Here is a 27,122-nt window from a genome sequence, read left to right as displayed (position 1 = left end):
GAACCAGATTTTAAAATAAGCGTTTAAGAGTATTTTTACTGATTTGTGACATACATTTTAGATATTTTTCTTTTTCATTTTCCTCTTTAAAGCATGTTTTTCAGCTCTTTCCTAGACTAGAACAGAATCAAGGTCAGGTTAATGTTGCTGAAATCTTAAAGAAAAAAATTCTAAAGAAACAGTGAAAAGTACCTCTGACATTCTAGTTTTTCATTATTATAGCAAAGCTCCCCACAGAGTACCCTGGCCTGCAAAGAACAGTAGGGAAATGTTTGTTAAACCATGCTTTCAGTATCAATAATGATGTACATTTGTACATACTCATTGGCATTAAAGCAATTAGAAAAGTGTAATTATTCAGAACTAACTTCTTCGCTAATGTAGGAACAATTTGATATTTTAAATGCAGAATGAACTTTCTATAATTAGTACATGCTCCCTGCCCTCTCAAACAGCTAAAACTGTTAAACTCTGCAGAGGGGAGGAATTGTGAGGTTGCCATTTGAACTCTGGATACTCTGAATGTTCCACAGTTAAAGTGTTAGTTTAATTATCCTAGTAAATACTAGAGATGCCTGTGAATTTTATTTATGAAACACTTATAGAATGTAATTCTACCCTGAAAACTATTCTTAAGTACCACAAAAGACTGCGTATCTAGTGTCTAAACCAACTATCTCATTTGTTGATCCTAGAAGAAAAAAAATTGGTTTTCTTCATTAACAATTTTGCAGACTCAAACCAGAACAAGATTATGGTTCTGTTTTTACTCAATCCCCTATAATAACAATTGGGCACAGGAAATATCTGAGGGGGACTGGTGATAAATTTAGCAAATATATTGAACTTAATATAACCAAAATTGTATAATGATATTTTTATTCCTAATTCCTACTTTTATTCCTTTACTCCTAATTCCTATTATTTATTTCATTCAATAATTGTTTAAAGACAGAGAACCATAACATCTCAAATGAGGACATCTGTAATGAGAAACTATAAAATTGTGAACAAACAGGGATAAGATGCAACATGAAGAATGACTGCAGAACTAAGAGAAAGCAGAAATAAGAAGGAAGCAGAAAAGGATTCTAAATATTTATTAAAAATGCTAAGTCTTAATTTCACACCATAAATAAAATAATTATACTCTTACCTTTCCTTCTATCCCAACCAATTTTAGCACTTTTGAATCTGATAATTGAAGAGCTGTATCAGCATTTATGCCCCTTCAGTAGCAGGGTTCCTGTTCTTGCTGCCTCCCTGTGCCTCTCTGGAGGACCCTGAGCTTAGGGCACTGTCCTAACAGGTGAATTTTGGACAACGTTCCCCTCTGCAACATGAATATTATGGTAAGAATAATCTTGGAAGAAAGAGAGGTGTGGGTTCAGTAAGAAACAGTTTATCTAGTTCCTCTGTTCCTTCGAAGTACTATGCAAGCTATTCATAGCAAAGATCTCATACATTATAATAAGCAACTTAATATTCAGCATGTTGTGCTTCTGCCAGTGCCAGGAAATGTTACTAAGTAGGCCAGAATTTTTTTTTTTCTTTTCTTCTGTAGCACATATACTGAAAGATTAAAAAGTTCATGAAAATTACTATAGTAAGTAAACTGCAAGCCAGAAATGCAGGCAGTTGTAGACATCCAGCAGTGCATTCCACAGCCACAAATCAGAAGTGAAGGACAAGTCAATATATTGCAAAATAAATAGAGAAGTCTGATAAATGCTGATAATGGATTTGTTCTATAACTTCAGTTAGAACACTGAAGCACAAAGTAGTCACATTTATTTTGCTGCTACCTTCATTCCTGATGTAATACAAAACTCAGATAACTTCAATACAACCAGAGAATATAGTAAGAAATTAATTTTCTATAAAATTTTAATTGCATATTGAAATAAACAGTATTTAAATAATCCATTTAATTTAGCAGCTTCATTTTATCAATGTAGTTAGTGACAACAAGATTTTAGTTTCTCTCTACTGCTCCAAGCAAAAAAACATCCTGAAGACTTTTTGGGAAGCTGATGTCCTGAACAGGAGGAGTTTAGAGAAATGGGGTCTCTGCCTCCATGTCTCTACCTCTTGTTCCCAACCCCTGCTATTGTAGAAGCTCCAACATGGTAACCTGCTATGGCAGAAAAAAGATGACAGTTTCTCTGAGATGGTATATGTTCACGGAGCAGAACCTCTGAAAACCAGGGCTAATACCGCATTTTTTCATTGTTCTACTATGTGTATGAAAACCCAAAGACCTGAATGGGAAAGGAAGCTGTCTACATAAGAAAAGAACTTCGACAATTAAAGACTAGTAAGAAAATATTTAGCAAACATGGTTTCATAAAAGGAAGTCAATAAATTTTTCAGCAAATTTGAACAACTGAGAAAAGCTGCGTATATCAGAAGTTATTGTTTTGAGAAGAAAAGGAAATCTCTCTTTGAGTAATTGAGGTCATCAGCAACATCCGCGAAATGTCCCCCCAGAACGTTAATATCTGTGAGAGGAAAAAGACAGGGATAACAATTTCCATCTACAATAAGAGGAAAGGAAAAGGAAATGATCTTGGATTTGATTTTCACAAGAAAGCTAATTATGTAGAGTGAACTGAAAAGAATTACTACTCTGAACCCAGGTGAAGCTTCCTCCAGTGATACCTGCAAACAACGTCCTCAGCCATGCTTTCAGAAGTTCTGTTAGGTGACTAAACCCCTGGATCTTCCTAACAGTCTCTCTCCTCAGTCTTGAAGATCATAAATGGACTCTCAGGCAGATATGTGAATAAAAATTGCTGTACTAAGTGCTTTGTTCTGAGGTTTTTATTGTGCTGCTTAAAATCCAAGCATGCAGCAAGACTAGCATTGTGTCCTATTTACAAATTTAAAATACTCTAATGCCAAAAAAGTGAATTAGGCGAGTATCTCCTAACACAACTTTCCACCTGCTCTCTCCATAAAGATTCAAGTCAGTAAGAGAAAGGAAGGATGGATATTTGACTTTGAGTTCCTCCATACACAGTCTGTAGCTGGAGCACTTGTCAACAGCACCTTCAGCAAACAAGTTACCGGGAGCCAGTTTGTAAAGCTTCAATCTACAAACAGTAACAAGACGGAGTTGTCCTCAGCACCTACTGCTTAGGCTTTTGAGATGCAGGAATAAAAGCATGATGACTCTCAAAGCAGTAAAGGACCAAATAATTAAATAAATAAACAAAAGGAAACAAATATTGGTCATCTCTTTCAATTAAGGTGGCCTCTTTCAGCCTCCTGGTTCACTATGGAAGGAAGATAATTGGACCATAATGAAAAGGAAGAAGGGTACTTTTTTGGTTTTTAAAGTAGATTTGGTTTTATCAAGCAGGACTACTAACTGCATTACAACACTAGAAGAGTATTCTTAAAATTTGTAATACTGGAAGCAAAGAAAAGAAATTTGCAAACAAATAATTTCCATTTTATCTTGTATTTTTTAAAAGTGCTTTAGAACAAAATTTGACTGTGCTATGCAATGCACAGTCTTTCACAAGTCTGATACGACTGAGGAGTGGTGAAGTTCTGGGGATTTCTTTAAGGCAGAAATTACAGCAGTAGCATATTGTGGTGAAAGGACCAAACCACACTAATGGAAAGTACAGAAAAACATATTTCTGTCTTATCCATATTAGCATTTTGGACTGAAATGAGGCAGTTTTCATGTCATATTTCCTTTCCATTAAAATGGACTGCCCACTGCTGTTTGTGGTGGGGTTTGTGGTGGGGTTTTTTTCCCCAGAAAGTGGCAGTGAAACTAACCTAAAGACATTGTTATTTTCCTTACTTGGTGTTTAAAGTAATTATTAATAAGCAGCCCTACTCTACAGTCTTTCAGCCACCATTTTACACTAATCCATCATGTTGTAAATATCACTGTACCATCAGGCTGTATTAGCACACAGTCTCACCAAGTGATGTATGATCTACATTGCATTTTAGATCAATTTTAATATTTGAAAGCCCAGAAGGGTTGCTCCCAAAGGCAGGATGACTGACCAATCAATTTGTTGACAGCAGCAAAATGAACCAGCATTACTGGCTTTTAGTCCAATCGCATGTGTTTGGGCAAGAGATAGAGGATAATCAGTAGCTTTATCTGGGGATTAAGCTAGTCACAAGATCCCAAAATTAGAGAAAGGCTAAAAAATGTGATGGCAACATCTGAACACTCAATTTGAGCATCTCCTGCTACAAATAACCATCCAATGTAACTGAATAAGCACACAATTAAGTCCAGCATATAGTGAGTCTCTCCCAAACTAAATAGGGAGGTATGCAAATTGTGCTTCTGGATACATGTGCCTTGGTCACTATTTGGAGCATATGTTCCTTTCCTAAAGCCTAGCTCTCAAAATGAAGAAGCTGCCAATCAGGCCAATTTTACTATTTTATGAACTTTTTACATGTGGGTACGTACACTGCTATTTATAGGCACTAAATGATGAAAATATACCATGCTTGTGTGTCGTTCTTTCCCTACAGGAGGTGATTTTGTCTTCCGTTGCTCATACCTCACCAACTGTACAAATTGACCACAGCCCTAACTCCGGATTCCACAGGCAGGGCTGTAGAAGGGAGGGATGCTCCAACCAATTTGATGTGTGTAAGTGTATTTGCTGGCCAGACAGAATATTCAAGTCCCATTTTAAAAGACTGTAAGGCTTCCTCAGTTCCTGTCATAATGAAATCTCAACTGAAATTAAACAAAGGTATTTCATACCTGCAAAGTGCTATAGAAAAGTGCTTTGTAAGAGAGTGCTGCATTACTTGTTTGAAAATGAACTGTTTTCTAAGTTCAGAGAGGAAGTTGGTGACAGCCACATTAATTCACATCTCTCAATTCCCACTCTAGTTCCCTTTATCTAAAAACATAAAGTTTCCCTTTAAGAAAAAGACAACGGACATAGCATTCTTGACATTAATATGATTACTAAGTATCTGAAATAACCCCAGCTGTGTATCATGTTACACAGATAACAAGTCTAACTACTCACTTTGGAGCTGAGAAAAAGCCTACAAGGTGATAGTCTTACAAGACAGCCTCAGGTCTTACTGGTTGACCCTGGGTCAATAGATTCCACAAATCAGAGTTTATAATATGTTATTTCTGAGGCCATTGCAACTAATCCTTTGTGACATGCAGAAGCAGACTTTCTTATTGATGATCATGTTGCTTAAATTTTACATATGTATGTACATATACCTAATATATTTATATATAATATATACATATACCCTCCCCTCCTGCTAAGTTGCCCAACTGTTGAGGGCAGACAGAAGTCCCCTGGTCCATACATTCTGGAGATCTTCCTAGTATGAAAAGACCTCTTAAATATTTCGGTCAGTTAACAAACAGTTAGCAATATGAACATTACAATATAATGAATCCTTATAAAGCAAATATGCTATTGCATAGTAATAGTTGCAATATGTAGTAGTTGATTTTTTTAGCTGACTGGGCTATTTACCTTCCTTCTCAGTAAGATCACAACCATACGTTGTGCCTTTGTTATCATATGGCTGCTCTACTTCACATGCACTTTCAATCTGTGGCTGCACATGGATCCCCCAAAGAACTGCAAGCTATTCACTATACATGCAAAGGATGGAGGGAGCTAAGAAAGATGATGTCCATTGCAGCCACTAAGACTGAAAAGTAGTCATCCTTCTTTAAAGGTAATGTTAAAACTTCACTTCCTATAGCTTATGATCACACACAATAATTGAGTAAAATATAAGATCTTTTTTCTGATGATACCAGCATTCAGAGAAAAGTACATGCTTGATGACTTGCTGCAGACAGCCTTATTCCAGTCCCTTCTAAGAGTGGATAAATTCATTAAGTGATTATTGCTTACATACCCAATTAAGAAGAGAGAAAATATGGACCAACATGCTTTAAGAGCTTTATATGTGAAAAAGATCTTGGAGTTAATATGACATATGACAAGCAATTAATCTAACCAGGCCATGACTAGAATTCTAGCTTATGAGAGCTTAAAAAAAAAAAAAAGACACCAAAAAACCACAACCAAACAACAACCAAAAAACCCCACACAATCTAAGCAGCAACATTTTCTACTGGCACCATAATTTGTCAAAATGGAGCAAACTGAACAAAAACATTGGCCAATAATTTTGAAATATAAACCACCTTCTCTAAAGCACATGTAGGGAATTTAAAATGATGCAGTAAATCCAGCCCAGAACACCCTTCTCGAGATTTTAAATATGGGACCCTCTGAACCATAACCTAAGAGTTGGGTGACTGAACAGAGACATGATCAGTAATAGCTCCTTTTCCAGTAACTTGTAAAAATAATCCAGACAGCCAAGCTTTAGTAAAAACTGGGCAATAATAGGTCTGGAAGAATAAATTAGTTTTAATTTTTTTAAATTTTTTTTTTAAAGGAAAACAAGATAACATTAGCATTATTCATGCCCTGGGATTATATCTGGCAATCTGCTTAAAAGGATATCTTAAAAGTGTATCAACTTCAGCAATACTTGCTAATTTTTCTAGAAGAGTAAAACAAAAGTTAAATTTATCTTTTCCCCTACTCTGTGCACTCACAACTCCCATTATCTCTTCCTTGGTATTTTATATCTCATAGTACTTCTGTCTTTCCAATTGACTAATATGACCCCTAACCAGATGCCTAGGAAACTGTTATTTACATCTATTCAGAATCCTTACATAGCAGATTTACAAAGCATCAATTTAATGACGATAATATCTGCCAATTCAGATATGAAAATATTTTTTCTAATTTATTTATATACTTGCCCAAAATGGTGCACACCAGTATCTATATGCAGAAAACCACAGATAATTTTATATTTACTTCAGGAAACATGGGCTTTCTATCTGCTACGTTCTCAGTTTTTAGTAGCAAATTATGAAAAGAAAGGGCACAAGAACCATAACAGAACTATTGCAATTCATAAAACTATGTCCTATGACGATAAGTATCACAGCAAGGTATATAATTAAGAGTGGCTATAACAACAACATATAAATTAGGTAATTATGGATTAAGCAATCCCTTGGGGGATTCTCTCTTGCCCTAGAAAACGTATAACAAGCTCCTTAGATAGAAGGCAATATCTATTAAGTATTTGAGGGAGAAATAGGACTATAAAGAAAAACAAAACAAAAAAAAGAACACAGCAAGAGAAAAATCTTAATTTACAATCTAAAGACAGCTCTCATTTTTGGTAGTTTATTTTAATACCCTTTACTGGTACAGTTTTCACCCATTAAATCTGCTGACATCTGTTGGCTAAAGAGCGCCTGTCAGATTATCAAGAAGTGCAATATCAAATAAACACGAGCTGTTTCTTAGGGTGACAATAGGGAGATACAAAACACTGCAGCTATTACCAGAAATGTAATTTTTGTTGTTGTTGTTTCTTACATCAATTTAATAATCCCAGGTGTCCTGGACGTCGGACATACAATAATCTTCATAAATCCTAGTTCACAGTCATACCATCTGTCAAAAATATTTTTTATGTCTCCTAATAGATATGCTACATAATTGCTCTCACAGTAGGACAAAAATACATGGTTGCACTAATCTGCTTTGCGAATGGAATAGCTCATTATGAAAAATAACCCCACCACATTACTAGGGTTTCTAGCACTCTTCATATATCAAAACTAACCTTTCCATTCTGTTATTTTCTATAACCTTAAATTCCCAGAAAGCAGATAAAGATTGAATTATCTGGAAATTGTACTGTAATAATGGAAAACTCACAAGCATGAAAAAATAAAACCGTAATATCTCTTTCTATTACGATGGTGTTGCAGTTAAAATTAGAAGCTTTGTATTACACAAAGAGACTAATTTAAGTTCTCGGCCCTGCAGAGCGCTAAGCATTTTGGCCCCAATCCAGAAAAGCACTTAAATGCGCGTATGACTTTTAGTTCATGAGCCTGAAGCAACTTCAGCAGGATTGTACGTGTTTGATTAGGCTCAGAGCACTCATTACCCTGCATCTCCCTAGGACTGACTCGGCATCGGGAGATGACCCTCCCAAACTTCCATCCGTACTTGTGGAGAAGGAGAGGATACTCCACATGCGACTGTTCAAAGCAGGAGTTTTGTTCCCACTCTGCAGCAGAAGATGAAATGTTTGGACTGAAGTTAGCCTGTGAGAACACTCTTCCTCCAACAAGTTTCTAAATATGTGCAGTTCCTCTAACATGCATGCAATATCAAAACCTCTTAAAATTTAACACAGACTGCAGGTATGGCAGTTGTTACGAGAGGCTGTGTTACATGTTGCTAGCTGCAGCAAGACAATCTTGGTGTAAGCTTTTATTTGTGCATTAGTTTAAATAATTTATGCAAGATTATACAAAAATATGTACTTGAGAATTCAGTAATTGTACAGCAAACAAATCCAATAGTACCTAAGTAAATGGGAAATTCCAAAGATGACGACAGTTTTCTAAAAATACTCCAGAAGATACTTTCTTCAAAAGATACTCCAAAAGATACTCCAAAAGATACTCCAAAAGATACTTTCTTCACTCAGCCTCATTTCCCTTTTGTATAAGGAAGTGACCCATGAACAAAGTATTACTTCATTCTTCTTTAAATCACATTTCTAGAAGCACTTTGATGTTCCACAAAGTCTACATCTAATAGGTTGTAAAATACTTTATATTTAAAAATAAAAGCAAGTTTCCAGCAATTAAAGGATGCAGTTGAAGAACAAAACACTCTTCTGCTCAACTCTGCATGACAAATATCTGATACTACTTTGCAGTCTAATAAATGTTGTTTAACATACTGTACTACGTTTATGAAGTATCCTTGTTTTAATGCTAACAAGTTTATTATTTCAATTAATGTCCTATGTCTCAATGACATATTGATTATGGAATACAACGCTTTTCCAATTTCACTAAATCAGTAGAGCTCTCCCACAAATTTATAAAAATATACTCACCACTGCAAATAGGAATATTGCTTTCCTAATGGCCAGAATTATCCATTTCTTTTCCATGATCCTCAGTTACTCTATTTAGTTTGAAAAATTGAGAATTCCTTCAAGTAAACGTGAAGTCCAAATACCAAAATCTAGACTGGAATTAATAACTTAGATACTACCAAATGCTGTATCTTAATTTAACTGATGTTGTCACAAGCCAGTTCATACAAGTATTTTTGTGACATGTAAGTCTTTAATAGAAAGGTTAAAATAAATCTTTTTTTTATCTTCACTGTAATATCTGCTATTTTATTTTGAAAACTTTGCTTCTTTCCTCTAACTCATAAACACTTAAAATCTACACAAGTTCCTATTTTACTGAAATTCCACAGAACTGAACAAACCACTGATGCTACAATAACTGGCAGTTCACAATACCTAGCAAGAACATCGCATTAAGGGAAACTATGTCTGTGCAGTAGGTAACCACAACATCAGTGCATTATACTGCCTCAAAATTGCAGGACTTCAGCTGCAAAACACCCTGGCTCAGATGTGCATGGATCCAGAAGTCAGACTACAATTTTGCAATTAATTGTAACTAATTCATACTTCTACATTATCAGAAGGTAAACCACTCATTACTTATGATGAATTAAAAATTTCTGTATCAGACACAGTTTTTAATTTGAAATTAAAAAAAGGACACTACAGATCACACACACGTTGACCACTCTTAAAGATGCAACGTTATCACGCACACCTCTGATATACCAAAGGACTTAGCAATGATAAATATTAAAATAGCATTGAGGGGGGGAAGGGAGAGAGAGAGAGAGAGACAGTTAATTCCAAAGCTAGAGATGAGAAAGAGAGAGAGAAAATATAGGTTAAGAAAAAAAAAAAAAACAAAAAACAACACCGCAAAAGCACAAAAATGTCTCACATTTATCCTGCAAGCAAAATTTCTCACAGTTATCTTGCAAATATCTAAAACTATATGACAATGGAAAACAGGCTCATTGCAAAAACGTTTTCAGAGAAGGCAAAGAAGAAAATATGTGTACATCATACGAAGAAATATTCTGAAAAGCCTTCTTTGGTATACATGGATTAAATATTAAATAAACCAGATGAATAAAAACAAGTCCAGATTTACAGCCACGCAGTACTGAAACAGAACTGAAACAATAAAGACAGTCTATTATACTCACACATTTACAACATGTTACTTACAATGGTAGCTGTGGAAATAAGTGACTTATGTAAATGTTTGACATTTTCCATCACTACTCACCATACTAATGCTTCTATGCAATTCATTAGCATTCTAGCTACAGTTTCATGCTTGCACATCTGAAGTATAAAAATAAGATACTCAGCAATGCCATACAGCCTTGCCTTCTTACTCTTTCTTTTTCAAATCAGTATTTGTGGCCTTGGTAACATTGTCATCTAATTACTAACAGTGCTTCTTTTATGATAGATGACAAGGAAGGCTGAGTAGGCACTCAGTCTATGGAAGATGTGCGTATGTTGAAAGCTTCTCCTGCAGGACATTCGTGCTTCTTAAATAAACTGCTATGGAAGTTTCATCATGTGTGCAAGGAAATAATCTCCTACCTGTGGAGGTTGGTTGGTCTCTGGAAACGAAGTTTTATCCTTTGACTCTCTACTTTGATCATCAATTGTGTCACCTAGCAAAGTAAAAAAATACCTATTAAATCACTAAAATCGTCCATATTTTATATAGAATAAGTCTTGAGTCTTCTGAAAATCAAATTATACAATTCCCTGGGAAAGGGGGAACTCTGTTGTCACATTTCTATTTTACAATTTTGAACACGGGAAAAGAGAAAAGCATTGAGAAGTGGTCTGCAAAACCTGGGAATAAATCTGTGTGAATTAGTTAAAGGGAAAAATTCAGAGGGGAAAAAAAAAAAAGAAAGAAAAAAAGTAGGGCCCCTATTTTTGCACACTTTAGGAACATTAAGTTCTAAAACTGGCAAAGTGTCAAAGAAAGGAGACATAGCAGTACGAGCATCTGTGTGAAGGCAATACCAGGTGACTCTGTCACATCCCAGTCCCATGTCAGGCTAGGAGGACATGTGCACTGTTACTCTATCCTCATTTGTAACCTCATTTCCATACAGAGGATATCTGTGCATGAATGCTGAAAGAGAGACGCAGCATACTGAGAGAAATTGCCTGGGTTTGACTGTACTGGGACAATAACTACTTGGCAGGCTGGGCACTAACCTCCTCCCATTGCATAGACGTGGCTACCTCTGCCCAGGATTTTACTGAGGAGACATGATTCGGTTTATCCCAAAAGCTGCAGCTGGTACCAATCTAAGATGGGCAGATCACAGCAATAGAGACAACAGTATTTAAATTTATTTTGAAGACAGAAGGTAAATTATTAGTTTTATTGAAAAGGTAGAGGTAGTAAAACAAAAATCCAAGCATATGTTCCTCAGATATTGTAAACAAACATCCACCTAGCCTATCTTCTCCAATCTTTGTTGGTGGGAGGGTGTACAACAAGTTGTAAAGATTTTGTGGATTATTTCCTTCTGCTGTTAGTGCTACTCATTAAATAGTTTGTAAGAGGAGATAACTTACAAAGATGAAAGACTTAGTCATCTTTCTGATAAAAAAATAATAAAAAGTAAAACCATAATTCTGGTTTTATTTTTATTTGAACTGACACTGCTTTCTGTAATGGAGTATTTTGAAAATACTCCTTAAAGAGTTCTGCAGCAACAATTCTAGATGAAAGGGTTCAATTTACTGTAGTTTAAGTCCTTTGCTAAGCCTGTGTTTTTGGCTGTCCTGTTCCGTTTTCTCCAGAGGTTTAGTTAGAGCTGGTGCATGCAGCAGAAGCCATTGGGAACAGCAGCCAGTTTCTGCCCATGCCCATTTAGCCTGGAAGTCAATGACACCCAGGTCCACACATGCTTGCTCCATGCTGTCACCAGTCCCCAAGGACTGACTGGTTAGGTCCTCCAGGTACACTACAATATTTAGTAAAGTTTCTTATGAAAACAAGCAGTAATATTTAGTCATCAGGCATGCTTTTTAATACCCAAGAATTATTCCTAACAGTGTATTTTGAGAGTCATCAATAAATGATCTTTGTTACACGTCATTAATGCCTATTAATTCCATTAATGTCTACACTTTTCAAGATATTTTCTGGAGTTGAAAATTGCTTCTCAGTGAACTAGTAATTCTCTGCATAAAATACATCAAAACTCTTGTATTCACACCATCTATTAAAAAAAAAAAAAAAAAAAAAAAAAGGCAGGGGGGAGACCAAAGGAGATGAGGAATCAGTTAATCTTCAATTCCACCCCACAATACTGTGAAAAACAAAATTTTTAAATGTCTGTAAGGTAACAAGGTAAGTAACAGCCATGAAAATAAATTATGCAAACCATTAGTTCACATTCATAATGAAGTAGAGAGGCCTGCAAAGACAAATTATTAGAGGTCTTATAACTGCACTCTGCAATGAAAGATTGCAAAGACTTGGGGAGGCGTGAAAATGGTTAACATATACGAAGAGGACAGCAAGACATTATTTTGTACGTTTGGTGTGGATGAGAGTGCAAACAAGTTTAAATTGTACCACATTTAGGCTAGATCTGTTTCTCCAGAAGTAGGGCTAATTAAGCACTTGAAACAACCTAAGAAAATGGTGTTCTCTCTAAACAGTGGTCCATCTCCAAAAGATTTCAGAGGTAAGTTGAAGAAACATCTGTCATGAATGATTTCAATCCTGCCAAGACAAGGAAAGTGAATGACCTTTTGTGTTCTCTTCTAGTCCTACATTCTATGAAGGATGCAGGAAGAGAGACTCCACAGGATAACCCTCCCTAAAATCAGGATTTGTCAACAGAACTCATGCTGGCTGCATGGAGACTTGTGAAGATGCAAGTAGACTGCAGCAAGCTGGACAAAGACTCATCAACTGTATAAGGGAAGAGCCGTGTAGCCAGTCAGTAGGAAAGGGATGGCTAATTGAAGTCAGTGAGATGACTCATATTGGGTAAAGTTGGGTGTATGCATAAACATACTGTAAAAGAGTTACACTGGAGACTTAAGAAACACAGGAACCACCTTTTTACTCCTTGTCTTTACGTACCGTTCCTGAGAAAGCACTCAGAAGTTTTTATATGCAAAAACCAAAAGACCAAATTCATGTGTGTTAATACTGTCCAGAATATACTTTCTTCCTGTGATTAGTTTTCCTTAAGATGAAAAGAAATCTTTGAAATCAGGACGAAACGGTCAAAAATGTATAAATGTTTGCTGGAAAGGAAGAATAAGAACAGCTCATTTGGAGAGAAATGAAACTTTTTGACTTAGAACTTTGCCATCCAACTCCCAGAGGTCATAAGTTCTTAAGGAGGCCAAAATGTAGCAAAGTCTATGGTGTTTCACAATGTAAGTTGCCTTTGTAAACTGACCTTTAATACAGACCTCTTATTTGCTAAAAATCAAAAACCAAAAAAACAACAAAACAACCAACTTCCCCCCCCACCCCCCAACATCTTGCCAAATTTTCAGGCATACGGTCCTGCAAGGATAAGCCATGAATCTTTGTATGGACTTATTATTTAAGTTAATGGAGTTAAAACAGTTATAGGCAGCTGCATAACAAGGTGTCCAAGAGGTCCACTAGGAGAGAAGAGTTTTCCAGAGAAATCTGTATTTTTGGTGTACTTCTTTCACCAGTTCCTATCTCAAATATCCAAACAGATTAGTCATCCTTCTAACCAGCCCAAATAATGAATTAACTTTCACATACCTCCTGTGCTTGTTTCAGTTCCCAACCTTTTCAAGCTTGCCATAACTGACCTATCTTGTTTAGCCACTCCCAAATTTTTTTTGTTCAGCTTGCCTTGGTTTTCCATTGATCTGAATTCTAATCTCTTCCCTTAACTGGAAGTCACAGTTTCTCTTTCCTCTTCAGGCTCAGCATTTCAAATGCTTCCCTCTGATCTGGCTTTTCCTCTTCTCCACTGCAACCCTGCAATCTCCTCTTCCCATCTACCTACATGTTAGGAAGGTGGATGAAGGTAAACACCGAATGGACAAACATCCCATGAGAGCACAGACCTTTGGGAGCAGGAACTAATGTGGGTTCTTTTGAGCACTTCACACATTCTGGTTGATAGTTTTTGACTGGGGGAAAAACCCAAACCACCCCTCCCCCCCAAACACTCTGAAAAAAACCCCAAACCCAAACAATTCCCCTTACACAATCCTGATGTAAATAAGTATGTAATTACAATTTTGCCAAACTAAGCAACTGAAATCTGGCTCTGAAAAAATCACAAACACATGACCTTAGTAGGAAGGGCTACCAAATACCCACCATCGCTTCCTAAAAAAGTTCTTCATGAGAACTGAACTGTAAATATGTTCATAGATAAGGCCAGAGGGACCACCATAATCATCTAGCCTAGCCTCCTGTATAAGTAAGATTTCTTGAATTAATTTGCTTGAACTTGAGCAAGTTTAAAGCTGTATTTTAATTAAGAGATAACAGACAAGATGATTCATTTTACAAAACAATTAGATTCTGGCTCATATATCCCTTGCTTTAAAAACATTATGCAAAGTTTTAGTCACAAAACTCCTATTAAAAAAAATTATAAGTCATAGATCTAAAAATGTCATATACTATTTAGAGACTATAAGAATTAGAAATGAAGGGTGCTCCATGCAGTGTAATATGGTTTAAACATCAGCAGCATAATCTGTAATATGAAGGACATTACTAGGAAAATTTATCAGGAAAAAAAAAATCATGCTTATTGCTGTAAAATATTCCCTTACTTATCAATAGAAAAATATTTTCAAGTTTGAAAAGAGAGCAGTAGACATATTTATCCTACTGTCTAGAGAAGCCCATATTTCAAATCCTTAGCCTTAGGAGGCTGTTTTTAAGTTATATTAACCCTCTTCCAGGCCCAAATAAATGGCATTGCACTCAAAGGTCAGACATACATTTCTTCTTTCACTGAGCTGGTGCTGGATTTACACCGATTCTCCGAGTTCCACCGATATCTTCTTTTTCCAAGAACTGCAGCCAGGTGTTGCACAGGAAAGAAATACTCAGTCCAGTCTTCAGTATACACTATGTACATTCCCCCTCTGACCTCAGAATTTTTGGTTTCTTCAGATATCTGCATTCAGCTGCCTAACCAGACCTCAGTGAACTCTCCTATAGAAAGGATCAGCCACAAGTTTGGCTTCTACTCAACAAGGAAGTGGCGTTTCTATTTATACTCTTTCCTCTTCCAGCATTTTGTTATCCTCAAGCTGTGTAGTCTCTTGATCAACAGATAGCATTTAAAAGTCTATCCCACCCTCAGTTTAAAAAATTAAAACCAATTGCAAATATATTTTTGAGTCTTCTGTAACTTAGATTGCCATTTGTTCTGGACTGTGCAAGAATCCTGTGAGACAGTAAAGCACATGCAACACAACAAGCAACCAAGTAACTAGCAACCAAATACATGGATTTTCAAATGTCACCTACAGCTTCAAAAGGAAGACTGCTATTTTCCATTATACTTTAGCTGGTTGTTTAACTCTTTGTTGCCTGTAATTATCTTCTTTATCCTGCATAGAAATGGCAAGAACAAAGAGTTTTCTGGCTTCTACTTGGAAGCAAAAAGACAAAAAGTTTTAAGAGAGGATTAGTAGGATCTGAACACAGGAGAGGCTGACTCTGTGGAAGCATCAAGGTTTTATTGCAGTTTTTTCTTGCCCCTCTCTCTCACTCATAAATCTTCCCCTCTCTCCCTGAGATAAGAAAAAAAGAAAGACAGGCCAGACACACCAATTTTAAGTCATCCTGCTCCAGAATAAACTAACAGCACTTCAGACTTCAGTCCATCGATAGTAGCACCATTTTCAGTCTAGGGAGGTATTTAAGAAGTACTGTAATTCCCCTCTCCCATCTGAACATCTGAGTCTCAGGAGTCCCTACTTCCCTGTAAAGGGATTTGATACTATCACGTTTCTGAGCCCTGCTCTTCTCTCAGCCTTATTTAAATAGCCTCCACCTCCTTCAGCAGCGATGCAACGCGTGTCTGCTCAGTCTCTCCCCAGCCCTGCTTGTTTCTCCAGCACCCACTGCCAGGGTCTCACAGCTTCCATTTACTTCCAGCACCACTGCAAGCTTATTAGGAAAACATTCTTTTCCTTTCTTTGTGCATACAGCAGATGGGCAATCAGCAATGCATGTCCAGCAGCTGCTGTTCTCCTCACTCCCATTTCCATCCTCAAGCCTCATCTCAGTCGCCCTTGTTCCTTTCAAGAAGGATCCATAGCTACATGAGTACCAAAGAAGAGTGATGAGCTGCCAATCCAGAATATCAGTCAAGTATGCTTACCAGCCAATTGCTATCCAATGAGTGAGCTGGGGACTGCAGTGGGGTGGTACCAGGGAACACGGATGGCAGTACCCAGAACACAAAATTGTGCTGTTTTTATGGGATCAAGACAATTAACAGAAGACAGAGGGAAGAACTTTAGAAATCTTTGCTAATGAGCATAGAATCACAAAACAGTTTGGGTTGGAAAGGATCTTTAAAGATCATCTAGTCCAACCCCCCTGAATGGATTGTACACAATTATAGCAAAATATAATACTCTATAAGCAATTTGACAGTTCCCATTGGTGATTAACAGACTACTTAATGATCCAACTGAATCAAATAAGGCACTGGTCAGTTGCTGTCCTCTTCAATGGGAGAGATGGGACATTGATGGATAGGTGGTTCTTCTCTTTTCTTAAAAGTGGGACTACCATTCTGTCTAGCATTAGTGCTATAAAACCTGCACATTAATCCTCATTACCTTCCATGTGCACATGGCCAAGATACAATAGCCTTATAAGAATCTGTAGAGTTGGCAAAACAATGAAGTCATCCTAGTTTCAGGTCACCTCATCCTGGTTTCATATTAAAGCTTTTCATATCAACAGCAGTTTCATTTCAACAAGCTAATAATACCCCCTAAAAATCCAATATATCAGCAAAAAGATTTTCCACAGCTGCAACTTTCAGCAAAACAAGAGTTTAAGAGTTTATGCTGTATAAGGGTGAATGAGAAGGAAGTCTGTGTAAGCCCATGCTAAGGCAGAGGTCTGTGTTAGCCTAAGCAGGCACATGGTAAGTCTTTGGCAGCCTTATATTGAGTTTCAACAGTGTTTTTATAGCTGGGTATTAAGGGGTCCAACAAATAAATCTTTGATCGGGAGTAGAACTTACCAGTGTCTTCTCTATCCTGACGAACCATGAGAGAAATCTATAAAAACCCTGCAGAGTGAGAACCCTGAAAGACTGATTTCTTCAAACTTGTAAAAAGGAGGGGGGGAACTCTAACAAGGTAAACATTATCCTGAATGTTTTTGCATTTATAGACATGAAGCAACAAGGTTCAGTCCTTTCCCAGTTAAGAGGAATAGCAAATCCAACTACAGCACATGCCACTGAAGGTTATGGGAGTAGCACTCCAAATTGCCACCGAGTTTCATTTTGGTATCCCACCCTTCTGCAGGTGATCTTAATGTAGAGTCTCCATTTTCCTAAACAATTCCGTCAGGGTCTTCTCAACCCGCATCCCACTATCAAGATCAGAGCGAACTACAGATTAAAAACTCCCCTACAGCAACTTTTTTTTTTTTTCCCCAAACAAAAACTTTTAGGAAGACAGCAATAGAAAAACAGTATGAGAGGATTAGAGGTTCCTGTAGGATTCAGTATCTCAGATCTACATCCTTTTAAGTTTGCAAAAAGCTTTTTATTTCTGTGCTTTTTTGTCTTTCCAACTTCTTAAAAGTTTGACTTCTTTCAAAGCTTTCCTGGATCCTAAAACAAAGGACCCTTAGAGTTTAAATCTAACTCCATCTCCAACCAGTTCACTGAGGCTAAATCATTCCAACTCCCCCGACCCCCATTTATATGGTTTTCTTTTAAGAGGTGCCCAACTCTTTCCGAAAGCTAATGAATCAAAAGCCAAAGTTTCCTAGCAAAATTTTGGTTGGAAGGAATCCCTGGAGGTTACACTAGTCCAACCTCCAGTTCAGCTGAGGGCTAACCTCAAAGTGAAACTATGTTCCTCAGGTGCTTGTCCAGCTGAATTTTGAGTGTCCAAAGATGGAGATTCCACAGCCTCTCTCGTCTCTCAGTTATATCTATCCCTCGACTATTTGTTACATCCAGGTCCACAGTCACATTCAAAGAAAGCTGTAGAATTCATTCATCTGTGAGCCAGGATCCCCATGATGAAATGTTATTTTACTTTGGTTTTAACTGGTGACACTTTCACGTCAAGCATAAAGAAATGCTGATGATCAATCTCATTCTGATTTACTGGTGTGAGGCATCCATGCAAGTACTTTCTTCTCCATTATATGTGCATAACAGCCTTTCTCAGTCACCCACAAAAACACTGAACCCCCTCACCACAGCCTATCTTTGAGTAGATCTCACTTTTCCATCTTGCTATTTGGAAATCCCATTCTTGAGTTCATTACCCTAGATGCTGCCGCACCTTTCTTATCTAGTTTTGCTATCGGAATGAGCAGGTGATACGACTTATCAGCTACTCAATACATCTTTAGTACTGAAGCGACCAACATGGTACCGATCCACGTAAGGGTTTATGACATGTTCAATCATTTTATAAAAAAAAAACAGTTGAAAACAAAAGCTACACAAGAGCAGTGTATGTTCTCTAAGTCTTCTGACTCAACAATTGTGCTTATCTGGGTGTGTGTGCCCATGCCTCAGGGAGAACCTCAAAACTATTGACTACTCTTCCTTTGTTCAACTGATACTGTTCTGTGGATAAGCCCCCAGCATATCTATTTTATGTTAGCATTTATCATGAACATTGTCCCTAAAAGAAAAAAATATCTGCAAAACTGCCTGGAAGGCATAGATTAGATGCCATAGGCCAGTCTCTACATGCATTAAGTCGCAGTTCTTGACATTCCCAGAGCACCTTTAAATCTTCCTGTCATTCACTTTATCTGTCAGTTAAGCCCCTCCTCTTCATATCAAAACAAATGTAACTTTCCAAAGCCAAGTGAATCCTACTTTTCTGGGGAAGTAAACCATTAAATCCACTTTTTTGAAAAAGAAAAGTTTTATAAGCTGTTTACCTCTCTCTTTTTTAATATTTATTGTTTACATAATCACTGAGTGTTAGTTTATTGTCATGGTCATCTGCACTAGCTCAGTCATCCCACAGAATAAGTACATTGTTTTAAGGTTAAGAATAAAACAAGAAGTCCCTTAAATTTTTAGATGTTTGGAGAAGCTTAGTGTTAATTTATAACTCCCCAATCTGCTTCCTGGGTAGTGAAAGATGCCTACACTTAGCATAATCCAACTTTGCTATATAGGTGGGCTGGTATGCAACAAGTGCAAAAGAAGCAGCAGTCTGCAAGGCAGATTTTCTTCCATGGTTGCAGTCTCCCACTGCTTTGCTTTTCCAAGGGACAGAGATAAAGACAATATTATTTGCCTTTATTTGTTCTGTTTCTCTTGCCTAACTTTGTCGTCTTTATGTTTGATGAGAATATGACAGTCATGATCTTCACAATCCTTCCTGCATTTTCTTACTTTGCTTGGAAGGATGACAGAATGTTTAATCTCAAAACAATAAAAGTCTTTACCACTTCAGTTCTTGATGAGCAGTAAAAGGCTTCGGGGAAACATCAGTAACAACAAACTCAGTTGAAGACAATAGCACAGCTCACACAGAGTACTGCTGGCAAGCAACCTCCCCTTAAACACATTTTAGCAGTATCATTTTCTTGTCACTAGTTAAAGCAACCTATAAAACCTATCTCAGATTACAGGCTCAAATGTTGTTCAAAAGGTAAATATTTATTATAACATTCAACTTTTCACTATGAAATTAAGATTATTTCACTATCCTCACTTAACTATAAGATTAGGACTCCCCTCTTCCTGTTTTATTCTTGATGTGGTTCTAAAGGCAATCCTGTCCAGAATGAAAACAGCACATTGAAGCCCACTTTGACAAGGACAGAGATTTTCTTAGCACTTAAAAATCTGCAGTATGGTCTGCTGGCTCAGTCTCTTGGTTACACTGTGTAACTTGCATGTCAGTAGGTCCAGCATGCATTAAAGTTATTTGCCTGTCAAAAACTTAGGTGCTGATAGCCCAATATTTGCATATGAAGCTTGCTACATAAATGCAAATTATGTCAGAAAACAAATAATGCAAATTTTAGCTGGTTTCCTAAGGAAGTAGATTTACCTGACCAATCTTCTGTCACTGACAACACAGGAAAACATTGTCAAATGTGGTTGAAGCTGGCACAGAGATAGAAGACTTGGAAGATGTTTGCAGAATATAATCACCTGCAGCTGGGTAGTAAAAAAAGACCAGGAGTAATGCCCCTGCTGAAGGAAAAACCCATAGCTCTCTGTTCTTCTTGGCCTGCTAGCAGGTCAGTTGGCAAATATTGCTGCGGTTGGTCACTGGGAATGAAGGCAAGGGAGACTACTATAATAATGCAGGGAAATAGCCACAGCTATTGTAGTGGGGTAGAAGGCCTAGGAGGTCCTCAAGGAGGTCCTTGAGAAACTGAACTTCATCATTTCTCCTATTCCACGGAATGCCATGTTTTATTCTATCTTGATAGCATTTCAGGTATGTTTAAACAAGAAATAATTTTTACATAATGAAAAAGAGGGGAAAATCCCACAGGAAAATTTGTAAATCAGTCATTTGGACTGCCCATATTAGGGCCTTTTACATCTTTGTCCCACTAGTTGCTGTGGGATGCACTGTGATGAGCAGATTATCATAACTAGCCTTCATGCGTGAGCAGCTGCCTATTATCAGTTATTAAGAACTTTTTTATCACATCTTCTAGAAACTCTGAAAGTACCAGAAAGCTGAGTTAATACTTTGTGGGAGAAGAATTAATGCATAGGACAGAACACTCATTTAAGGTAACTTTTATGTGACATAAGAAATCTTCTCCAAAGTAATAATAATGTCATACTTAAAGTGCTACCATCCTCTCAGAGGTATGGAAGCCCCCACTCAATTCTGAAACAAAGTTAAGCAGAATTAATTTAAAACATAAACACCACACACAAAGTTATATAGATACACTGATAGTCAGTTTATATGTGTCTGTGTGACATACAGGCACCAACACAACCGATGCAGGAAGTTAAATCACAATATCTAAGCTTCCGTCAGAAGGCTTACAAATACTGCAGCTCAAAAAGCTTCCCTCCTCGCATTTTTCTGAAAGTTATCTTCTAGATGACAGCCTGGCATTCTTATGTCACTGTGACTATATAATGTTAATTCTGAGCAGAAAACCTTATGGTACATCCACTGCTGCTTTTGAATTTCTGACACATGCTTGCAGAGTATTTCTGAACACAGCATATTTTGTTTTTCTCTAAAAAGAAGTATAAACTCTCTGTTTGGATTTTGTGTAGTAACAAGTACAAGTTTATAAACATACCTAAAATTGTTACACAAAGGTTCTGAATATCAAGAAAAGGAAAGCCTACATCCAAAAGCAATCTCCACAAATAATTCAATAAAACAAACAAAATACCTCCATAACTCCTTGAAATTTTACTTTTGATTTACACTGTTAATTCCATTGTATTACTACCACCATCTTCTGATCTACCTCAGACTTAGGAAGGGGATCTAAAACCAAAAAACAAACAAACAAAACAGGTTAAGAAGTAGGCAGTCTCCTCACAAAATAAAACATAAATCCATTTAACCTGTCCTCAGAAATGGCAAAAAAAAGCACAGTAGCTAATCTTTGGATCAGTCCACTCTCATGAATAACCAGCTCCACACAGATGATTAAAGGACTTCATAATTTTATTTATTTATTTATTAGAGCACATAGGTCAATAATGTGGATTAACTAGGATTAAAGTGTTATTTTCCGATTACTTTTGTGCTTTAAGCTGGTTTAGTATTTCTAGGAACTTTATTTTAAAGCCAGCTTTGTAGAAGAAACTACACTACGGAACTTCTGGTTTACTTTTGCCTTGTGTGTAAACAACATGGAAAAGATCACTTCAACATATTATCACTAGATTGTTTGATTTTAAAGGCAATGAGATAAATAGCATTAAATATTCACAGATTTTTAGTATTTCTGGCTTCAGTGCATTAAAACTTTTCTAACCATTGTTTGGACTTTCAATTGCATTTGCATGTTACACAAACGTAGTAGTAGAGATCTGTTAGGAAAAAAATTGAAGTATCAGCACAAAAAAAGCACTAGCAGAATTCTTTTAAAGTATCTGAAGAGCAGGGCAGAAGTTATTTTGGGGGGAAAAAGAAATGAATGAGAGTTTCTGAACAGAGAAATTTAGTTTACAAAGTCTAAAAAAGCCCCACCACGTTAAAATATCCATTTACAAAGATACAAGGGCAACAGATGTAAAAGACCAGCTGATATGTTTTTGGCTGCATCTTTCAATGAAATGTCCAAAAATTTGCATGTACACCAAAAAGTGACATTAACATTGCCCACAAAGCAAAGAGAAAAAAAAAATTATTCAAATATTGCACAAGTTGTTAAAAAAAATAATTCTGCCAGGACTTTGTACCATATTCGTGTCATACATGGAGAAAATGAAGAAAAGTCACAGCCAGCTGTAACTTTTATCATCATCTGTTAATGGTGTGGAACTGTCTGAGGGCTACGGTCACTTATGCCAAGTTATCCCTACACTGTACATTGGTCCCTCCCCTAAACTCTGCACAGAAATGGCATTTTCCAGCTGAAACCAAAACATTTCAATTTGTCAAAAAAACCAACAACAAAACACCCACGTACAATCACGCCAGCTTCAAGAGCACAAAGGCAGACAGGCAGTTTTCAAAAAAAGAACATTTCTTGTTTCCTGAGATGGCAACCACCCACATCCCCAGAGGCCTTGGGGAGCCAGCGGCATGAGCTGCGGTGGGTTTCAAGCTCTGCAGCCAGGGTTTCAGGGGAACTCTAGGCTTATGGGCACTCCAGATCCATGGGGATGTGTCAGCTATGTTAACAGGGGCTACCAGATCTTCTAACAAAAACTTTCTGATGTTCAGAGATGAAGGACCACTCTCTGTCTCAGGCTTTCGAGCCTGCAAGGTTCAGCAGACCAGAACTACAAAGGTTTCTGAATTCCTCAAAATCCAATGGGCAGATTGTCCCAGAGGCTGACGTACAAATTTTTCCAGGTTCTGTGGCTCCTTACCCACTTGCTCAACGTCAAGTTCCCAGACAGGTCCGCCCTGCACATGTAATATTTTTGCAGAACATTTTCATGCAACAACATGATTAGAATAGGGTAAGTATCTGTTTCAAAACACAACACACCGAAAACAAACAAGGCCACCCTACAAAACAAACTGCGCAGATCTGGTAACTCCCTTCTGGCTACTATTTGAAGAACTGTCAGTCAACCTGTAGTATGAACATTATTACCTAAGGGTGAGTTTTCACAACACGGCTGAGTCAGGCTAACCGCTCTGTGCTGCCAAAATGAGCAGTCCTGCCTCTCCCCCCAGTCCCAGTGCTCCCGCTGTTTCCTTTGTGGAGGCTCCCAGAGTTTCCTGAGGTCTTGCGAGCCACCTGAGCTCACCAAACTGGTTAAAAAAAGATAAATACATACTCCCTTTCTTGCTGGGTTAGTTTTCTGCCAGTTTAGTGAGCTGAATCAGAGATGTCAAATGAGCTGGCAGAGCTGGCACAAGGGTGATGGAAAGTAATCCTGCTTCTAGGAGCAAGAAGCAGGATGACCCATTCTTCAGAGAGTTAAGCAGCTCAGCTGTCCGGTGGAAACATACCCTATCATAGCACCAGTCTTGCTTTCCATTGTGAAAAAACAGAAGGCAGTATTTTGGATCTAAATGTAGTCTCCACTCTAGACATTATACAAATCAACCTGGAAAGTTTCATGGAATGGTGTGCTATCAAATACATGATGAAATTCTTAAACACACCAAAAACCCCAAACAATTTATTATAGTAGCAAATGCTCCTTTTTGTTATTATCAGTAGGCTGTAGGAAACTAGATATTAGTATGCATTTTTAGTTTTCTTCCTTTTCTTCGCAAGGGGTCAACTTAGGCAACTGGTTTTGTCTTTTGCTTTCTCCTCATGAGAAATCTGCATTCATGTTTACTTTGTCAGCCCCAGGGAATCAGACAAGTGAACATCCACTACACAAAGCTGAACTGCCATGTTCAAGGAGCCAGCTCTGGAAGCAAACGATATTAGTCTGGATGACAGATCTTTCAGGAATTCTGTAAACTGGCTTTAAGAATTACTATGGGCAAAGTAATTTTATGAAAAATCTGAAATCTTACTTGGTCAATGCAAAGAAGCCATCCAAGTATTTAATTTCTTGTGAGTATAGCAGTAAAAAAATAGGTAAGGTAATGCAATTTTTATAAATTCTGGTTAAGATGCACTTACCTGAACCTTGAACATGAGGAATTTCGTGAAGATGAGACCCAAAACAGTCATATTGAAAATCTTCCCCATTTTTAGCCATAGCCCTTACCACCACCATTTTGAACTCAGTACTCAAGAGAAAAGCACAGACCAACAATGTCACCCTAGTGTCTCCCCATAAAACAAGCCAACGAACCAATCCATCCCATGCACAAAGGGCTGTGTTACCAGATACCTATTCAACTGGTTGAAAATTGGCAGATGAAATTCTAGGTCACAAAGACCTGAACTCCTATGTCTGATAGGCAGCGGCTAGAATAGATTAATGATTTTCACAAAACAAGAGAGAATTCAGTTTCCATGATGCAGTTACTGCTTTACATGTGCTCTACTCGGGAATGTGTCCTACATTCAGAACCTGAAATCCTCACACTGTGGTCTGCCCACAATCATTATGCAGCCTGATGTGCAGAACAACTAGAAGGGAAAAAAAAACGAAAAACAAAACAAAAAAAACACACCAGGATCATAAACACAAAATGATGCTCCTTTTTTCCCCAAAGACTTGGCCTCTGTCTGGAAGACAACTGATTTTGTATCTACTTTGAGAAGAGATGAGGACAACAAGCCTAGTGCCTAGAGGTTTACACACACAAGCACTGCAGCAGGACAAATACTGCACATGGTTGCCGTCAGACCAACTCAATGCTGCCAAAACACGTGGACTCATCTTTCCTCTCTGTTCCGAGCTGTTTGCTCCTGCCATTCCCCTCATCTGTTCTGAGGCTGGTCTGGCTTCTCAGGGTGTCCACTCAGCTCTCTAATCCAGAAGAACTGTTTCTGCTGGCTGAATTTGCTCTCACCTTAGTAAGCAGACCTGGCTCCCTATCAGGTATCTGAATAGTAGTGAGTGATGAGACACTAAGAGGCAATTGAGCAGTTCACCAATGCTCAAGGATGCATTTCGGTTCATACCTCCCATTTCTGTCTTCTCTCTTACCTTCCCTTGCTCCATCACTCAACCCCTTCAAACCAATTCACCTTACTAGAACAGCACAACACTAACCCAGAAGACGGTTCACAAAATTGCAGAAAAATTAGAGTCTGAAGTGGGATGAAGGACCTGGCCCTCCTTCACAGGAGCAAAAGTTCAGCCCAGCTATGTAGAGAGCTAGCCTAAGACATGGTGATTTTCTCAACAGAGCAACTATATCTGCATGCAATACGATCAGTCATCTTTAATTGTTGCCTGGATAAAGGTGACATGTGACCACACGAGCTGATCCAACCACTCACTGCCACTAAGGAGAGGAATTCCTGTTCCCCTCACTCAAAGGCCCTGCCCTTGCATCGACTGACAAACATCAGACTTTCTGCTTATTAACCTGTCTTTTTCTGGTAACTGAGCCGATTAACGAAGTCCAGCAAACACCAGAGTTGGAGCAAAGTAAGACTCACTGAAGTGGAGGAAAGTAGCACCTTTACTTTTGGGTGGCAGCAAGCTGATAAAATCAGATTATTCTCACTTGCAAAACTGCCACTGGCCAAACAACTCTTAAATGAATAAGATCAGACATGGGAGAGACAGCATACAGGATTTTGCCTTTGAGATATCCCATACTACTTCACTTTAAAGCTTTTGTGGTTAGAAAAAAATTCATTTGCTTTACTGTTGTAGTGGTTTAACCCCAGCCAGCAACTAGGCACCACGCAGCTGCTCACCAACTTTCCCCCCCACCCAGTGGGATGGAGGAGAGAATTGGAAAGAAAAGGTGAAACTCATGAGTTGAGATAAGAACAGTTTAATAGAACAGAAAGGAAGAAACTAATAATTATAATAATAACAACAATAAAATGACAATAATAATAAAAGGATTGGAATATACAAAATAAGTGATGCACAATGCAATTGCTTACCACTCGCTGATCGATGCCCAGTCAGTTCCTGAGCAGCAATCCCCTCCAGACATGATATCACACAGTATGGAATACCCCTTTGGCCACTTTGGGTCAGCTGTCCTGGCTGTGTCCCCTCCCAACTTCTTGTGTCCCTCCAGCCTTCTTGCTGGCTGGGCATGGGAAGCTGAAAGATCTTTGACTTAGTCTAAACACTCCTTAGCAACAACTGAAAACATCAGTGTGTTATCAACATTCTTCTCATACCGAATCCAAAACACAGCACTATACCAGCTACTAGAAAGAAAATTAACTCTCTCCCAGCTGAAACCAGGACAACTGTCCTGCCCCAAGGGATTAATTAGGAACAAAGGCCTCAAAAACAACCAGTCTCAAACTTTCTAAGCAACTTGGAGGTTAGAAGACTGTCCCTGTTGTGAGTTTGTCAAAATGTAGGTGTGGCATACAAATGCATAGAATATTTTGGAGCTAATTTCTTGGGAAAGGGGAACAGCTGCAACATAAGCCCCTAAGTTAGGGGATCAGACTCCCCACACAGCTGTTGCCAACAGGCTTCCCCAAAAGGTGACCAGGAGGCACCTATGTTAAACACCTGCTCCATATGCACGGAAGCATCTTTCCATCCAGTGACTAAATTGGAAGAATTGCTCCCAAATGAAGACATCTGAAGTCAAACACTCCTCTAAGTGACCTGATCCACGATTTCTATACCCTTCTC

The 27,122-nt window shown here is 37.9% G+C and overlaps 1 protein-coding gene across 3 annotated transcripts in view; it reads right to left on the bottom strand.

The window, feature by feature from the left end:
- UMAD1 (UBAP1-MVB12-associated (UMA) domain containing 1) overlaps window positions 1-27,122 on the bottom strand; it is an 84,922-nt gene that overhangs the window by 9,181 nt on the left and 48,619 nt on the right. For 2 of the 3 annotated variants that reach the window (XM_075049803.1, XM_075049811.1), the window contains one exon: window positions 10,606-10,679. In XM_075049803.1, coding sequence (XP_074905904.1) covers window positions 10,606-10,679 — 74 coding nt within the window. Of the gene's footprint in view, window positions 1-10,605; window positions 10,680-26,404; window positions 26,588-27,122 lie in introns of those variants that run through there. The other variant, XM_075049794.1, reaches the window with a different exon arrangement.

The sequence above is a fragment of the Buteo buteo genome, chromosome 2 (genome assembly GCF_964188355.1).
Source record: "Buteo buteo chromosome 2, bButBut1.hap1.1, whole genome shotgun sequence".
NCBI classification, from domain to species: domain Eukaryota; kingdom Metazoa; phylum Chordata; class Aves; order Accipitriformes; family Accipitridae; genus Buteo; species Buteo buteo.
The sequence above is the reverse complement of the archived record's forward strand: the minus strand, read 5'-3'. Positions and strand labels throughout refer to the sequence as shown.